The 18,230-nt window shown below is 45.0% G+C and overlaps 1 protein-coding gene across 2 annotated transcripts in view; it reads left to right on the forward strand.

Annotated features, from left to right (window-relative positions):
- ADD2 (adducin 2) overlaps positions 1 to 18,230 on the forward strand; it is a 111,948-nt gene that overhangs the window by 54,930 nt on the left and 38,788 nt on the right. The window contains exons 2-6 of one of the 2 annotated variants that reach the window (XM_005575647.5): positions 614 to 732; positions 7,326 to 7,542; positions 9,319 to 9,457; positions 17,361 to 17,512; positions 17,956 to 18,036. In XM_005575647.5, coding sequence (XP_005575704.3) covers positions 7,360 to 7,542; positions 9,319 to 9,457; positions 17,361 to 17,512; positions 17,956 to 18,036 — 555 coding nt within the window. In that variant the 5' untranslated portion in view covers positions 614 to 732; positions 7,326 to 7,359. The remainder of the gene's footprint in view (positions 1 to 613; positions 733 to 7,325; positions 7,543 to 9,318; positions 9,458 to 17,360; positions 17,513 to 17,955; positions 18,037 to 18,230) is intronic. The other variant, XM_065526982.2, reaches the window with a different exon arrangement.

Here is an 18,230-nt window from a genome sequence, read left to right on the forward strand (position 1 = left end):
AGCAACCCCGTCTGGGCTCGTGCAGGAGTTCCACATTCTGCACCCTCCACTAGGCCAGCGCAACTACTGTCCCTGGAGGCCTTGCCAGCCAGGACTCAGCAAAGAGATTATCCAATTCTTTTCTTTAAAAGGAATTTTTATCCCAATTGTAAAGATAATGCAGCTTTCTTTACCTTTTTTTTTGAGACAGAGTCTCTCTCTGTCCCCCAGGCTGGAGTGTAGTGGCGTGATCTCGGCTCACTGCAACCTCCACCTCCCGGGTTCAAGCAATTCTCCTGCCTCAGCCTCCTGAGTAGCTGGGAGTATAGGCACCCACCACGATGCCCGACTAATTTTTGTACTTTTGGTAGAATGGGGTTTCACCATGTTGGCCAGGATGGTCCCGATCTCTTGACCTCGTGATCCCCCCACCTTGGCCTCCCAAAGTGCTGGGATTACAGACATGAGCTACTGCACCCGGCCTCTTTACCTTTTTAAAGGCATAATTTGCTTTTAAAATAAAAATTCGTTTCAAGTTCATTTTAAGGAATTTCCCAGAAGCTCTTATAAATCAGGTAAAGAGTCATGGTGGTGCAGGCAAGGCCCTGACACTTGTCGTGTTTGTGTGTTGCAGTTTCCACCTGGATGTTTGAGGTTGTGTAGATGTGGCCGGCACCCTTGAGAGTGGAACTGGGGGGTGCAGACTGAACACTGAACGGAAGGAGCCTTGGACAGGGCTGGGCCAGTCTCCCGGTAAGTAAGCAGCAGTTTCTGGCGGTGATGGGGGTGACGCACACTTTTTGGTTGGGCCCATCACATGAGGTGCAGACAAGGCCCTTTGCATGAGGATGAGCTTCCAGACACTCAGGTCATTGCCATGAACTCCCCTTATCCTGCTGACTCAAGACCTACCACAGAACCTGAAGGACCTTAGAAGTCACTAGTCCTCCCCCTGCCTGTGACTCAGCAAAGACAGAAGCCCCTTTACAGCATCCTGTGCTCACTCTGACTCCCAGCAGAGACAACTCCCCACCTGACAAGACAGCCTGTTCCACCTTCCCATTACTGAGCAGCTCCTGCCCTTAGGAAGTTCTCCCCTGTGCCCTCAGCTGCAATCTGCCTGTCTGTAAAAACCACCTGGTTTCCTAGTTCTGGCCTCTGAGGTTCTAGAGAACCAGCCTAATCCTTCTTCCACATGGCAGCCCAGCAGATGTTCTGGGGCAGAATGATGGAGTGGAGAAGTACAGGATGTGGGGCTAGAGACAAACCTGGTTGAAATCCTGACTCCACTGTTATCTGTGTGACCTTGAGCAAGTTTGTTCATCACTTTGTGATTCAGTTTCTTTATCTTTATCTTTTTTTTTTTTTTGAGACAGGGTCTCCCTCTTTCACCTAGGTTGGAGTGCAGTGGTGTGATCTCAGCTCATTGCAACCTCTGCCTCCCAGGTTCTCCTGCCTCAGCCTCCCGAGTAGCTGGGACTACAGATGCACATGACCACGCCCAGTTAATTTTTGTATTTTTAATAGAGATGGGGTTTCACCATGTTGGCCAGGCTGGTCTCCCACTCCTGACCTCAGATGATCCACCTGCCTCGGCCTCCCAAAATGCTGGGATTACAGACATGAGCCACTGCGCCCGGCCTATCTTTATTTTGTTTAAGCAAAACTGGAACAATAATATCGACCTCATAGATTGGTCCTGGGGGCGAAAATACATCATGAATAAAAAGTTGCTTGGTAATATTATGTCACCAATTCCCTGTCATCAGCTGGCTGTCCTACAATTCAATTCAATTCTGACATGCACTACCCCAAGTTGAAGGGCACACAAGCTAACTACTACAAGGTAAAGGACAAGGTCACGAATATGACCATCCCCACCTCAGGCACCAGCCACAAGTGGGGTCCCCAGGTCACCCACACTTCCAACTGACTTGGCTGTAAATTTAGGAGTTCCCGTGACCCCTCTTCAGGTTCAATAATTCATTAGAATGAGTCACAGAACTCACCGAAAGCATGGTACTTGCAATCATATTTCAAAGGGTCCAACTCTGGAACACCCACATGGAAGAGATGCATCCATAGGTCAGGGTGTAAGGTGAGGCGTACAGAGCTTCTGTGCTCTCTCCTGTGGAATCCAGGCACACCACTTGCCCAGCACATCAATGTGTTCACCAACCAGGAAGTTCCCCAACACCTTGGAGTCCAGAGATTTTTTTTAAAAATCAAGGGGCGTTTGTTACAGAGGCATGAGTGGTTAAATCATTTGCCACTTGTCTGGACTCAATCTCTAGCCCCTCTCCCTGCTTTGGAAGTGGTGGGGTGGGGGGGCAGTGGGGGTGGAGCTGATGCTACAGGCTTCTAATCATGTGCTTGGATTTTCTGAGGTGGCTAGACACTTCCTTGAAACTAAGGGCCTATTATACGTCACCTTATTAGTATAAACTCAGGTTCAGTTGAAAGGCGCTCGTGATGAATAACAAAAGACATTCCTACTGTCTTTTGGGCATTTTAGGAATTCCAAAGGTTTTTGAATCTCTGTGCCAGGAACCAGGGACAAAGACCAGATATAGTCTTTCTTATATCACACCTGGCTCATCACACACTGGTCTCTGATCTCCAGCATCCTGCTTAGCTTCTTTTTTGTGATACCGAGGTTGACCTGTTCCCACTATCTGGTTGGGAAACTGGACATTCTCAGTCTTTTTCTGAATGTTCTTCTTTTTGTCAATATAGCTCAAGATTGAATTAGTTTTTTAGACTAAAACACATAATTACAGTTATTTAGTGTGCACCTGTTTATAATTGAATCACAAGCCTCTCATTACTTGAATTCCTAATGCTAAGATGACTTAAGCCCTGAAATCACACATAATAAGAGTAAATAGTTAATAGCACTTGCTATATGTATCAAGCCCTGTTTTAAATACTCTACATACCTTAAGTTCACTAATCCTCACAAGTACCTTTCAAGGTAGTTAATTTACTACAGTCCCCATTTTATATGTGGGGAAACAGAGGCACAGAGCAGTTAAGTAACTAGCTCAGGATTACACAGATAATAAGTGGCACAGCTGAGATTTGAACCCAGATGGTCTTGTTCCAGAGTCTCTGCTTTTAATTGCTAAGCCATTCTGCACATAACTTTGTGGAGACAGAAGGAAGGAGCACAAGAGGATGCCTCTGATTCACAAAGCCAAAGGCTTGACCCAGGCCCCTGTTGTGATGGTGATGGAGTCAGGGCTTCCATGTCCTACACCACCCCCATCGGAGTACCTCTGGAGCAACCCTCTGGGGCTGGGCTCTAAGAAGGGAAGGCAGGCCCTGGGGCATAGTGGTGTGAGCTCCTGTCCATCAGGCCCGGAGCTTCTTGGTTGTTTGCACTTCAGAGAGGGCAGAGCTACTTCACAGCCTTCACAGACCAGTTGCTGGGAAATGGAACCGCTCCATGGGGAAGGGGAGATGGTCAACCTTTTCCTGCCTGGATGAAAAAGGGTTTATGCCAGGAAGGCTCAGTACAAGGCTGTGCTGGCCAAAATGATCCCAGTCCCAGAGAAGCTGAGAGTTCAGTTGGCTTGGAGCCTGGAGTCCTAGGGAGCTCAGGGGGCTCACATGCCTATGCTCACATCCAGTGTACTCGCTGGGGAAGGGGAGTTGCTTGTTGCTGTTTTAAAAATAACATCAAAGGTTCAGGGCTTTGAAAGCGCCAGAGAGAATTAATTTACTATGATGAGTCAGTAAACAGAGAAGGAATGGGGTTCGATGAGGTGATGTCTCTGGAAGAGTTTTGTTCTGCAGTACTGCCTGCCCAGAAGAATCTGGGTGGGGGCCACATGTCTGTGTGGCTCCGATGCAGTCCCATTATGTTTGACTTTGTCATCCCTTCTTATCTTCAAGGTCCAGGGATGAGGTTGGGTGTGAGCATGAGAGAGGTGAAATATTCTTAACTAACCCCATGCACATGGGATTGACTGGAATCCACAAAGCCAATGTGCGTTCTTTTCTGATGTTTCTCTATTGGCATCTGACTTGTGGGAGAGGCTCTGGGGGAAAGCAGGAAGGTCTCTTGCTCCAGGAAACCCAGATCCTCCATCCTTCTGCCTTTATTACATGAATGTATCTGTCTCCAACTCAGATAAATCATAGTGTCAGAGCTGGAAGGGACCCCAGAGGTTATTCGGTTCATTTTCTCATTTAGAGCTGGGCAAAGTGAGACCCAGAGAGAGGCAATGACTTGCCCAAGCCCATGCAGCTACTGAGTGACACATAGGGGCAAGACTGTGGGTCCCTGGACTTCTAGTCTAGAGCTCAGTCCACCAGCAACATCCCTGACTCAATCACTCTTTTTCCATTCAGATGAAAGGAAAGGGTCTGGATTTAAATGTTGCTAAGTATAACAACTATTCTAGCAGCCTGCCAAATCTGTTCCAAAATCTTTCTTTACAGAATCTTTTTTTTTTTTGGCTGCCACTCCCAGCAGACCCCTTCCCCTACCTCCAACCCTTCATCTCCATCTCCTATTACCAAATATTTTGTCAACACTGCTGGTAAGTGTGGTGCTGGTTGGGGGAAATCAGGTAAGGGCTTTCATAAGAAGATGACTAACTAGTGGAATGATTAAGATCATAGGTCCTGGTTTGGCAGCTTTGCAGAAGCGGGCCATGGTGGCATTTGGAGCACTCCCACTGCCTGTTAAGAGAAAAATTTTAGGCAAATTAAACTTAACAGAGTTTGAGCAAAGCATGATTCAGGAACTGGGGAGCCCTCAGAACCAGAATGGTTTCTGAGTGCCTCTGAGACTGCCACATGATTGGATACATTTATGGACAGAAAAAGGAAAGTGACCTACAGAAAATGGAAGTGAGATACAGACATGGCTGGATTGGTTCAGACATGGCTGGATTGGTTACGGCTCTGTGTTTGCTTTATTGGAACAGTGTTTGAATAGTTGGCTACCTGTGATTGGTGGAAACTCAGCTGCTGTGGTTGGCTGAGACTCAGCTACTTGTCACAAGAGTAGGTTACAGTCTATTACACATCAGTTTATTATACGTGGAAAAGCCCTTAGGCTACACTTAAAATATGTAAGGAGGCAGCTTTAGGCCAAACTTAATGTAACATGTTCCAGGCCAAGTGTATCATGGGAGGTGGTGGTTTGAATGAGAGGAGGGGCCAAGACAGCTATGGGAAGTGGCCTGTGGTGTGGCAGTCAGACATGTGAGGTTTTGTGCCATCTTATGTCCAACTGGCTAGAAATGGCCAACACCTGGAATGGACACCTTCCATTACATGTTGCAACCAGTAACATCTAAACTATAGCTATTTCAACCCTGGCTGCTCATTAGGGATTAGGGAGCTTCTGAAAATCCTGATGTCCAGGTCACACCTCAGACTAATTATATTAGAATATCTGGTATCAATAGTTTTTAAAGTTCCCAAGGTGATGCTATTGTGCACTCTAGGTTGAGAACCACTGCTCTAGGCTGAGGGCTCAGGCCATCAGCTGATCCTTGAGGAACTCTGTCCATGTGCCTTCCCTTGAATGAACTTTTTGCCTTTTCCCTAAAGGAAGAATGCAAACAAGAACAACAAAAACCATCTGTGTATTCTGGGCTGATGGAATGGCCTCCCACTGTCCTCCAAGCTTATCTATGGCATCATTCTCCCCTCACCCCACCCAGAGAGATTGCAAGGGTAGAGGGTGGAGTTCTGATAGAATATGGAAGAAGAGGTTACAGGCAGCTCAGGGACAACAAGAATATGCTTTACTGGACATCAGCAAAGTCTCCTTTGTAATGAGTTTCTGACCAGAATCAAGGGTAGGCTGGGGCCAATAGGACTGCTGGAGCAAGGCTGGAGGGAGTCAGGACCGGCCAGCCACAGGCAAAGGGCAGATCAGGACCCGGGAGGCCAGGAGCCTTCTCCCAAAGAACAAGAGAGCACGCCATCTCCTCATGGAATGGGAGCCCATGGAGGTAAAGCAAGGGAGTGGCAGGTTATGGATGAGAACCCAGGTGTCCTGGTCCCTTGTAATGCTCTTTTATTTGTATCTCCACATGTATGTTAAAAAGCTAATTATTGTTCAGCCAAAGTACATGCTGCCTTCTGCTGAGAAGAGAATCGGCCAGCAGGGAGAAGGCCAACGCTCTATAAGGCCACCCTGTGTGTTGAAGGGGCAGAGCACTGACTTAAAGGCCTTGCAGTGCTGACACAGGAAGGGAGATGGGCTTGACCAAACTCCCACAGCCGGGAAGTGAAGCCCGGAACTGCAGGCTTACTCTTCAGAAGGGCTCCAAGATAGCAACAGAAAACATTTCTTCATTCATCATTCACACATTTTAAAAAGCATGCTTGATTAGAAAAAATCCACGGCTTTCCCGCAGCTTGACTCTCCAGAGGCTGTCATCGTCCGTGCTCTGGGGAGTAGGTTTACACACAGCATGTGGGGATCTGGCAGCCGGGCAGCACGGCACCCTGCAAACCTTAGTTGTTGTTTCTCAACGTGAGTTGAGTGGGATTGAAGAGAAAATAATTTTCCATTAATAAAGTTGCATACCTCTTTTTAAACTTGAAATGAGAATCTGATTCTGCATTAAGACAAGTTTCACAGAAACAGATTCACCGATAAATTCCTTTCCAGGGGCCAGAGCGAAGTTTAAGTTGTAAAGAAAAGCACTGGGCGAAGTGCTTCCCACATGTTAGTAGTTCCCATGCTCTTGTAGTAGTAGTCTCAGTAGGCCCTGTTTAATACTAATGTTCTTTTGTGAATTTCCCACCATAACTTTTTTTCTTTTTAGTTCTGGGGTACGTGTGCAGGATGTGCAGGTTTGATACATAGGTAAATGTGTGCCACGGTGGTTTGCTGCGCCTGTCAACCCATCACCTAGGTATTAAGCCCAGCATGCAGTAGCTATTTCCACCATAATTTTTGAGGGGCCTTCTTAGAGGGTTTCCATTTTAGATGAAGTACTAATTTCCAGTAAGTAGCTTACCACTACATAGGTGTGCATCACAGAAATGCTCAACAAGGTCTGCAGGTCATGTTTGCATTCGGGGAACTCTCTACTCCAAGCCAAGTGGAACCATTTAAGCGCTGGCTAGTTGGGGAAGGGAGTGGATACCTGAACCCATGTTTTTGCTTAGTCTCATGGCACAGCAGCGCTCCTATAGATGGATATATGGGGCCGCTGCCGGCGTCCTGCCCTCCTCCCCAGGCTCTGCCTCTACTATCCTGGGAATAGCCGCACCCCACTGAGAATCCAACCGAACCCAGTCCTGTTCTCTGGGAAGCGGGTACCCCGATGGGGAGCACCAACCAACTGCATACCCTCTCTGCTTCTCTGTAGGGTTCCAGGAGCGGATTGCAAACCCACCGGGAAAATGAGCGAAGAGACGGTCCCTGAGGCTGCCTCGCCGCCGCCCCCGCAGGGGCAGCCTTACTTTGACCGCTTCTCAGAGGATGACCCCGAGTACATGCGTCTTCGCAACCAGGCAGCAGACCTGCGGCAGGACTTCAACCTAATGGAGCAGAAGAAGCGCGTCACCATGATCCTGCAGAGTCCCGTGAGTGGGGCTGACCCGGACGGGAGAGGGCGCAGGGGGCGCTGGCTCTTCAGGGCATATACCTACGCGAAAGATGAGTAACTCCTCTTCCCCTTGCTCAGGGTCGGTAGAAATGTAAGCCCACTGAGCAAGACGGATCTGGTCACCAGGGGCCTTGAATTTCCCTTGTGGATGACAGAAACTGGCTTGTATGCGGCAGTTTGGCTGTGTGCGGGGCGGGGGGGGGGGCCGGGGGGCAGGGGGAGGTGGGACGGAGACAGAAGTCCCCCTCAGTTTCCTGTGCCCCTTCGGAGCCTCAGTTCCCAGTCTTCCCTCCTCACTGAAAGCTATGACAGTGAATGGAAAAATCCATGTAAATTGGAGACCAGCAGGGTACCAGAAGGAGGGGTTGGGGCTCCCTTTACTGAACACCACAAAGTAAGAACTTTCTGTCGGGACAAATGAAGCTTTGACATGAATGGGATGGGGCTGAGGAGGGCCTGGAAGCCCCAGGAGGTGGGGAGAGTGGAGGACTCAGCAGGGCTATGGGATGTGGTGTGGGAAGGGAAGGCAAGTTGAGATCACTCACCTCCCTCCTTACTTGGGGCCTGTTGATTCCTGCCTGGCGTGGACACAGAGCTCCTCCTTGAGACAGGTAGTGCCTTTTGAGAAGGCAGAAGCATGGGCCCTGTGGACCACTGAAGACAGAGGGAGATCAGTGTGGAGGAGGCAAGAGGGATCTGACTGTGTAGAGTTTGGGGGTCCTCAGGAATCAGCCCATGATCCTAAGGATCGGGAAGCCCAGGGACAGAGTTGGCGTCTCCAGTTGCTTGCCAGGATGGGCTCAGGAGGTGGGAGCCGCTCTGCCTTGGCCTTCTGGGCTCCAGAGAGCCAGGGCCTGTGCAGGGGCTGTGTGAGGCCCTGGCTGGGAGCCATGGTGCCTACTCAGGCTTCACAGAGCAGCTCCAGGGAATGGACCCAGGTCTGGGTGATATTGTGTTGGGGAGCCTGGAGAAATATGGCAGATGCTGAAAGCACTGGGGTGAGGAGCCCCTGGGAAAACCCCAGAGTGTGGCTAGGAGGGGTGACAAGGGGGTTAGGAGAGGTGGCAGAGTTAGCACCAGTCCAGATTTCAGGGCTCAGGCAGGAAATAGGGATTGGAGGAGGGTCTGCTTCCTTCTGTCCTTTTATAGGTTGGCCAACACACCTAAGTGGCCCCCCATTTCCTCTTGAGTGTTTTCTCCTGCCACCTGGTGGGCGGGATTCCTTGCTTATGGCCCCATGGTCTGAAAAGCCAGGCTTGGAGTTGAACATCAGGAGTGGAAGCGACCTCAGAGGCCATCAAATCCTCCTGTTCTGGCTCCTACCCTTTCATTAAGCACATGAGGAAACTGAGGCCGGAAAGAATCACAGGCATCGCTAATGGAGAGGGATGGTGGCTCTCTCCATTCAGTTCTGCCTAAAAAAATGTCCTTCATTACTAAAGTGAAGTCCTACCATGTCTGATGGTGGGGAGGGGTCTTGGCCCTCATTTAGACACAGAAAGGATCTGGAATCTGGATTACTGCCCAGAGGGCAAGGGAACACAAGATCCATTCCCAGCATTTCTTTGTTGCTTCCCATACAGCAATTCCTGAGGTCCTAGTGGAACTGCTCCGTGTCCCTTGTGGCCAGGGATCCTGAGCATGGCCCTGACCTAGCTGACCCAGGGGCAAGGGGTGGGCACTTGGAAGAGCTCATTGTTCGGCAGCTGTGTGAGAGGCTATGGGGAGACCAGCACCTCGGGGCCTACTTTAGTCTTTCAGGGAGGAGCTGGAAGGCCTCATCCAGGAGCAGATGAAGAAGGGGAACAACTCCTCCAACATCTGGGCCCTGCGGCAGATCGCGGACTTCATGGCCAGCACCTCCCACGCAGTCTTCCCAACATCTTCCATGAGTATGTGGTGTCTGGGGAGCTGCCAGGAGCAGAGGTGGAGGGGAGGGTGGGGTGGGGAAGAGAGGGAGGAGCAGCAAGAAGCATCTGGTTGCCAGGCAATGGAGCAAGCAGCCTATTGTGTTATCAGGCCTTGGGGAGCTCAGCAGCAGCCAGAGAGGTACCTGGCTCTGCTTCTGATGTTGATACAAATTAAACATCCACAGAAGAATTACCCCTGATGCCAGGAATGAGAAGGCGGAGGTGACTTCAGCGGATGGGAGGAGACCACTGAAGCGTGTGTTTCCATGCCCCACTAGACAGGCCCACCTGACTCCACAGATGAGGGCTGAGAGGAGCCAGCCAGGGCTATGCAGGAAGCCACCCTCCTGGGCTGTTATGGTCTGCCCATAACGTTTAAAAAACAAGCATAAAAAAATACTCCCCCTCAATAAGATTATTGCAGGATTATGGCTGAAAACTGTGAAAATAACCAAGAAAGGGAAACAGAAATCATTCTACTGTGTTCTTAAAGCCCTCAAATTACTATTCTTAATATTTTGGTACACATATATCCTTCCAGTCCTTTTTTTCTTAACATATGTAGATTATGCAAACACAAATGTAATTACATAAAATATGGTTCTATAATATAATTTTTGGTGGATACATGCTATTTAATCAATTTCCCATTGTTGGACTTTTAGGTTATTTCCAACTTTTTCTATTAGGAACAACAATGCAATAAACATCCTTGTAAATAAACCTGAGATTATATCCATGATTATTTTCTTAAGATAAATTACTAGTAGAATTGCTGAATTGAAGTACATGCATGCATGTTTTAAAGATTTTAATGCATAATGGCAGATTACATCCTTTCTCCAAATGGATCCAATTTACGTTCCCAACAGCAATTCGGTAGAGTGCCCATTTCCTCTACCCTGGTCCATAGTGTATATTACCATTTGTTTCATCCTTCCAATTCAGTAGGTGACAAATAATACCTTATTTGTGTTTTAATGTGCATTTATTTGACTACTGATGAGGTTGGATATATTATGTATTTTCACATACATATTGGACATGATTTTCTTTCCTTCCTTCCTTCCTTCCTTCCTTCCTTCCTTCCTTCCTTTCCTCCCGCCCTCCCTCCCGCCCTCCTTCCTTCCTTCCTTCCTTCCTTCCTTTCTCTTTCTCTCTTTCCTTTTCTTCTTCCTTTCCTTTCCTTCTTCTTTTCTTCTTCCTTTCCTTTTCCTTTTCTTTCCTTTTCTTTCTTCTTCCTTTCCTTTCCTTCTTCTTTTCTTCTTCCTTTCCTTTTCCTTTCTTTCTCACAGAATCTCACTCTGTTGCCCAGGCTAGAGTGCAATGGTGCAATCTCAGCCCACTGCAACCTTCCAGGCTCAAGTGATCCTCCCACTTCAGCCTGCCAAGTAGCTGGGACCACAGGCATGCACCACACGCCCAGCTAATTTTTGTGTTTTTTGTGGAGACAGGGTTTCACCATGTTGCCCAGGCTGGTTTGGAACTTCTGGGTTCAAGTGATCCGCCCACCTTGGCCTCCCAAAGTGTTAGCATTACAGACGTGAGCCACTGTGCCCGGCCCTGACTTTCTTTTTATAGTAAATTGCCTTTTTAAATCCTTTGCCTATTTTCCTGTTAGTGTGTTATTTTCTTATAGATTTTTACATTTTTATAAAGTAAAGCTATTTCTCTATTATAGTCAAATATATTGCATTTTTTTTCCCAGTTTCTCCTTTGTCTTTTAGTTTTGTTCATGGCATTTTTTTTTTTTTTTTTTTTTTGTCGTATAGAATTCTTTAGTTTCTGTGTAGTGGAAACCATTGTAATTTTCCTTTGTGTGTTCTGCATTTGATTGCATGCTTAGAAATATCTTTCCCATGTTTTATCATCCGATGGAACAAATACACTTAATTATGCATTTGTCAATTTTTCTCAACTGTTTGTACAAGTTTATTCTTTACAATAACTTTAGGCCAGGTACAATGGTTCATGCCTGTAATTCCAACATTTTGGGAGGCCAAACCAGGTGGATCACCTGAGGTCAGGAGTTTGAGACCAGCCCGGCCAACATGGTGAAACCCTGGCTTCACTAAAAATATAAAAATTAGCCAGGCATGGTGGTACAAGCCTGTAATCCCAACTGCTTGGGAGACTGAGGCGGGAGAATTGTTTGAACCCCAGAGGTGGAGGGTGCAGTGAGCCGAGATCGCACCACTGCACTCCAGCCTGAGTGACAGAGCAAGATTCCATCTCAAATAAGCAAAAACAAAAATCAAACAAACTTTAGAATTATTTTGTCAAGTCCCCCCATTGACCTTAAAAATTCCTTTTGGGATTTGATTGGGATTACATTAAATGAATAAGTTGATTTGGTGAAGAATTTATAAATTTATAATTTTATATTAGAATGTAAGCTCTGTAGGGGAAATTTGTATGTTTGGTTCACCGCTATATCCTTTGATTTAGAATGTATCTGGCACATAGTAGGTACTTAAAAATATTTACATGAGTGAATTGTAAATCTTTTCAGAAATGAGATATGTCTTTTATTTATTTAAGTCTTCTTTCATATTCATCAGAAAAGTTTAGTAATTAGTTTCATGTAGTTCTTACTAATTTCTTATGAAGTTTATTCTGGAATTTTTAAATAACTTTGTTATTTTAAATGAATCTTTATCCATTCTATTTTCTTTCTGGTTATAGTTCTCATTTAAGATAAATTGTTAGATATATATATATACATAAAAGTGTGTGTATGCGTGTGTGTGTATACATTAGCCCCTTATTGAACTCTTATTTAAATTTTAATATCATCTCAGTTAATTCTTTTGGGTGTTGTATATACAAAAATCACATAATCTGCAAATCATAATCATTTTGTTTCCTTCATTTTAACATTTACCCATTGGTTTATTTTTCCAGTTTTCTCTTTGAATCTGTTAGAACTTTCAGAACAATGTTTAATAATAGATTATAGTTATCCTTGTCTTATTTCTGACTTTAATGAAAGTTGTTTCACCACAAGAGTTTGAGATAATTATTTTTTGTCATGTTGAGGAAGTATTTTTTTATTCTAGTTCACTACGAGTTTTTCTCAGGAATGGATGCTGAATGTCATAAAATACATTGTGGCCATTTATTGATTTTTTTTTTCCTTGAACTATTGACGTGATGAGTTATAGTAACAGATTTCTGAATATTGAACTCCTTTTTCATTACTGAAATAAATCATTCCTGGTCTTGATGCATTCTTTTAAAAATACCCTTCTGGATTTGATTTTCCAGAATTTTATTAAAGATTTTTGCATTCATATTCACATATGAGATTGGTTAGCAGTTCACTTTTTGGGCAGTCTTTACCTAGTATTGACATTACGGCTGTAATTTCATAACATGAATCAAGGTGATTTCACTCTCTTTTTTACCCTGATATAGTTTAAATAAGATAGGAAATCTCTGTTCCTTGAGATTTATTATTCACTTAGAAAGTCATCTAGATCTGGAGTATTTTTAGGGATTTTTGATGTTTTTGTCTTCAGTTTCATCTGGAGTTTTAAAATTTATTTTGCTGCTTCTTGGTTAAATTTTGGTCATATATTTTGTGTAAAATAATACATTTCATGGAGCTTTTCAAAATTATTAGAGTCATTTACAATATTATTTTTATCATTTAAATTTCCTGCTAAAGTAGATGAGATAACATCCCATTCTCATTCCTGGTGCTATGTAAATTTTTACTTTCTCTTTATTGACCAATCTAGGTATTTGTTTATTCATCGATCTTCTCATATAAGCCAATTCTTGGATTTACTTATTGGTCCTGTTATTCTTTCTGCTTCTTGATTCATTACTTTTGTTTCTATATTCATTAATTCTTTTCCATAATTCTGTTTATTTTGTTGTTTATGTATTTTCTAGAGTAGCATAAAATTGATTTTTTAAAAAATTAATTCAATAATAAAGATATTTAAGGCTATACATTTTTTTCTATGAGTATGTGTTTGGCCTTATCTCAGGAATGTGACACATAGTGTTTCTTTTATTGTTAATTTCTAAATAGCTTGCAGTTGCTGTTTGGACTTTATTTTTCTTCTAAGAGCTATCTGGGAGTGTTTTCTCATTTCCAAGTGGTCGAATGCTTAGTCTTTTACAGGTTTGCTAATAGCATTGGATTTTATTGCATTATGTTTAGAAAATGTAGCCTATTTAATTTCTGTGTTGGAGATTTATTGAGATATTCTTTGTGGCCTAATATCATTTTAGAATGATAATGGGTATACACCATCTCTATAGCATGGTATTTAATCTATATTTTTGTTTTAATTTGATTTTGTCAAAAATTTTCTCCCATTATATTTGATTTCTCTTCATTTCTCTTGGTATTTATGATAGTTTTTGCTTTCTCTATCTTGAAATATTCACGGCATAAGCATGACTGATAGTTACAGCTTCACTATTGATTGTACGTTTAATTCATATAAAATGACCTACAAAAATAGCTTCTTTGTATAAGAGAATATTGTTTTGCCCAACTTCTGTTTTGATAATAATGTGATGACCTCTGCTTAGTTTTTGTTTATATTTGCCTGGTGTACTTTTGTACTTCCTTTTATTTTTACCTCTTTTGGGCCACTTTATTTTAGTGGGGTTTTTTTTGTTTTGTTTTGTTTTTGAGACAGGGTCTTGCTCTGTCTCCTAGGCTGGACAGCAGTGGTGCAAACACAGCTCACTGCAGCCTCAACCTCCTGGGCTCAATGATCTTCCTAACTTAGCCTCCCAAGTAGCTGGGACTACAGGCATGTGCCACCATGCCTGGGCAATTTTTAAATTTTTTATAGAGACGAGGTCTCACTATGTTGCCCAGGCTGGTCTCAAACTCCTAGGCTCAGGCAATTTTTCTGCATTAGCTTCCCAGAGTGCTGGGATTACAATTGTGAGCCACTGTGCCTGGCCTGTATTTATTTTTTGTAAACTTCCTATAGCATTGCCATCTGACATTCTGTGGCTGTAACAGAGAAATCAGCCAATTTTTTTTGTTTCCTTTTTAGGTAGCCAAATATTTTTTTTTTCTAGATGCTTATGGATATTTTCCCCTTATCCCTATATTTCAGAAATGTTACCAGGAAGCATATAATTGTAGGTTTTTTTCTTTATATGAACTTTTCCCATAATCAATGAGTACTCGCATATCTATAGCCTTGCTCTTTGGTTTTTGTCTCCCAAATCTGTCATATTCTCTACCATCCTTTCCATGTCTGTCCTTATACTCTTCCTCCTGAGAAAGGAATAGGGCTGACCAGCATTCCCATTGCCTCACCAATCAGCATCTGTCAGGAAGACAGATGGATGCCTGGAAATCTGCTTAGTACACATCCGGGATATCTGAGTCCGGGATGTGGAGAGGGGAAGTTTCAAGTATCAGAAGTTCAAGCCCAGATAGGTTGTTATCTGTCTAGCTCCATTTGCCTTAGAAATTGGAGTTTTGCACATCAGTGTGCCCTTAAGTCTTAGCTTTCAGGGACCGTGGTGAGTTTTCATCTTTTTCTGTGTTTTCTTAGTTACTTTGACTTAATGGCTCAGTTAGATCTGATTTATAAACGTGACATTTAGCCATCCTAACCTTTGTGAGGCCATTTAGAATAAGCTTTTAAAAACTTGTTGTAATATTATTTTATTTTAAAAATGGATACATAATAGTTGTACATATTTATGGGGTACATGTGACTTTTTATATATAAATATAATGTAATGATCAAATCAGGGTGATTGGAATAACCATCACCTCAAACACTTATTTCTTTATTGGGAACATTCCACATCTTTTCTTCTAGCTGTTTTGAAATGCACTATGAATTCTTGTTAACTGTAGTTGCCCTATTGTATTTTCAAATTCCAGAATTTCTTCAGTCTGTCTGTGTTTTTGTACTCATTAATCAACCTCTCTTCATCCCCCTTCTCTTGAGACTCAGAGCAGGGGATCGGGAGCTCCTTTTGAGCCCTCCTGTTCTCTTCTTCTTCTGCCACTTGTACCTGTGGGTGAGGTAATCCTCTTAGTTGAACCTCCAAGGGGTTGGGGAGGGAGACTGTCTTTGATACAGACACAGAGGATGTGATGGGGTGAGTGTTTTCAGACCTATTCTGGCCCCCTGGCCATCACTGGGGCCCCATGGTTATTTGTGGGAGAAGTATTCAAAGAACTGTGGTATAGACTGTATAGACCTCCCAACATCAGCCCCACCTGCCCGCCTTTGCCTGGAGCCCTGTGCTTTTGACATGCCCTCCTTACTGCTAGACATGAAGCAGAGAGGTAATTTCTTGTCTGGGGAACTCACAGAGGGAGGAGGCAATCCCAGACGGGTCAATTTGAATTAGAAATCCTTAACTTTGGAAGTTTGTTGTTGTCCTTGGCAGTTAACTAGGCTTTTGGACCACTGCTGTCCCCGCTATCTGTGTTTGCAGGGCACCTGCCCTGGAGGTGTATCACCTCTGGTTGGCACAGGCCCTTGTGTGCGTTTCCTGACATGGATGATTCAAGGCCTGCTCTGCTCGCTGGATGTTGGCCCAGCACCCAGTCCGCCCTCACTTTTGTAGACCACGTCATCACTTCCACTAATAGCACACTCGATGCAGGACATACATTGTACCGCAGCAAGGTTCACAGAGGTGGTAAAAGCTTCCAAAGAGCATCCCGATCCATTAAAATCTTTGGTGGGAGCTGGGAGAGGCAGCATCAGGAGGCTCCCAGCCAGAAACCATTTTAAGCCAGAACCTTTCCTATTGATTCTCTTATTGGTTCCTAGATGCTGATTCAGGCGCTAGAGTTCAGATGCCCTCTGCTCCCTTCCTGAGGCATGTAGGCAGTGGTCATCATAGTTAACGGGATAGACTGGATGTCATCTCCTAGACCCTTGCATGCCCTGAGGACAAGACTATCAAACCCTCTAGGCCCATTTCCAAATCCCTTCCACATCCCCCCAGATTCCCAGAAAGAACCACCATATAGCTAAGGGACTGCATGCCCAGAGAGGAGCCTAGGTATCCTGCCTGAGCCAGCCTTTCAGCCAGCCACAGCTGCACCCACTTCCAGAAGTTTATGACTTTTTAGAAAAACTTGAAGAAGTTACTTCCAGGCTGATCTGGCTTTCTTTTCTTTTTTTTTTTTTTTTGAGATGGAGTCTTACTCTGTCCCCAGGCTGGTGTGCAGTGGTGCACTGCAACCTCCACCTCCCAGGTTCAAGCGATTCTCCTGCCTCAGCCTCCTGAGTAGCTGGGATTACAGGCATGTGCCACCACGCCTAGCTAATTTTTGTATTTTTAGTAGAGACGGGGTTCGACTGTGTTGGCCAGGATGGTCTCGATCTCTTGACCTTGTGATCCGCCGGCCTTGACCTCCCAAAATGCTGGGAGCCACCGCACCCATCCCTGATCTGGCTTTCTATTTTCCCTGTTTCTAAATCACAGAAAATGTTATTACATGGTGTCGTTAAAAACAATGTAATAGTTGGTTTAATGACTAGTAACTTCTTCATTAATAATAACTGATGAAATATACCCCTGTTTCCACTCAGATTTACTCTTGCTTTGATTCAGTGCCCATCTTCAGAGTTTATGGTAAGCTTGGCATTCCCAGAACCTGTGCGGCATTTCCAGAACCCTTCATTCTGTGGCCTTGAGACTTGCCATGATTTTTGAGCAAAAGCTTATCTGAATGAGCAGACTTTATTGGGCACAAATGTCAATTTTGTGGACTCCTTCCCCAGGTAAGGGTCAAAGAATGTTTAATTCCCTGCCTGGGGAAGTCTCCTGTGCAGTTTTAGTGCCAGTGAGAATTTGGAGAACACTGGAGCAAGGAAGGGGAGGGCAGATGGGCCCTGGCCCTGAGAGAACTGCACTGTTCCTGCAGATGTCTCCATGATGACACCCATTAATGACCTCCACACCGCTGACTCCCTGAACCTGGCCAAAGGGGAGCGGCTCATGCGGTGCAAGATCAGCAGTGTCTACCGACTCCTGGACCTCTATGGCTGGGCCCAGCTGAGCGACACCTATGTCACGGTGAGCAGAACACCCTGGAGTTGGGTGGGGCACCGCGTGTGGTCCCACAAAACTCAAAGGGAGAACTCCTGACCCTTGGCATGGCCATGGCACTGCTGGTGACCTTTGGCCAAAATGCACTGAGCCCTGCCGAGGTTTTTAGCCACTGTGGTCATTGGTAAGGCAGCCTGCCCAGCGGGCACTTCTTTGGATGGGAAGGAACTCCTGGATCGTATACTAGAGTTACCCTTGATCATAGTAAGTTTCCTTTTGTAGCTTCCTTTCCCCTGCTCCAAATAAAGGCTGAGTCCTTTTTATCTCTCATGGCTAGGGGGAGAGATAAGAGTTCATTAGAGGAAGACTTGGGTGCAGTGGATTCAGGGGAAGAGGGGATTCAAGCACAGTGTCCTTGGAAATGTCCCCTCTCCCTCCTTGCCTCCTGAGAACGTGTGTCTTTCCTCCAGTTGAGAGTCAGCAAGGAGCAGGACCACTTCCTGATCAGCCCTAAGGGAGTTTCTTGCAGTGAAGTCACAGCGTCCAGCCTGGTGAGTACAGTCCAGCATCACTGCCCACTCCTTATTGAAATGACAGCACTCTGTCTGTTCCCACAGTGCTAGGTCATCTCCAAATTGGTCACTATTGCGCTGTGGAGCTCACAATCTGGTAGGGCAGAGAAGACACATGGAACAAACTAAGTGCCAGAGCATGATGCGACCAAGAGACCAATTGCCAGGAGGAG

This window comes from Macaca fascicularis, chromosome 13 (genome assembly GCF_037993035.2).
Source record: "Macaca fascicularis isolate 582-1 chromosome 13, T2T-MFA8v1.1".
Taxonomy (NCBI): domain Eukaryota; kingdom Metazoa; phylum Chordata; class Mammalia; order Primates; family Cercopithecidae; genus Macaca; species Macaca fascicularis.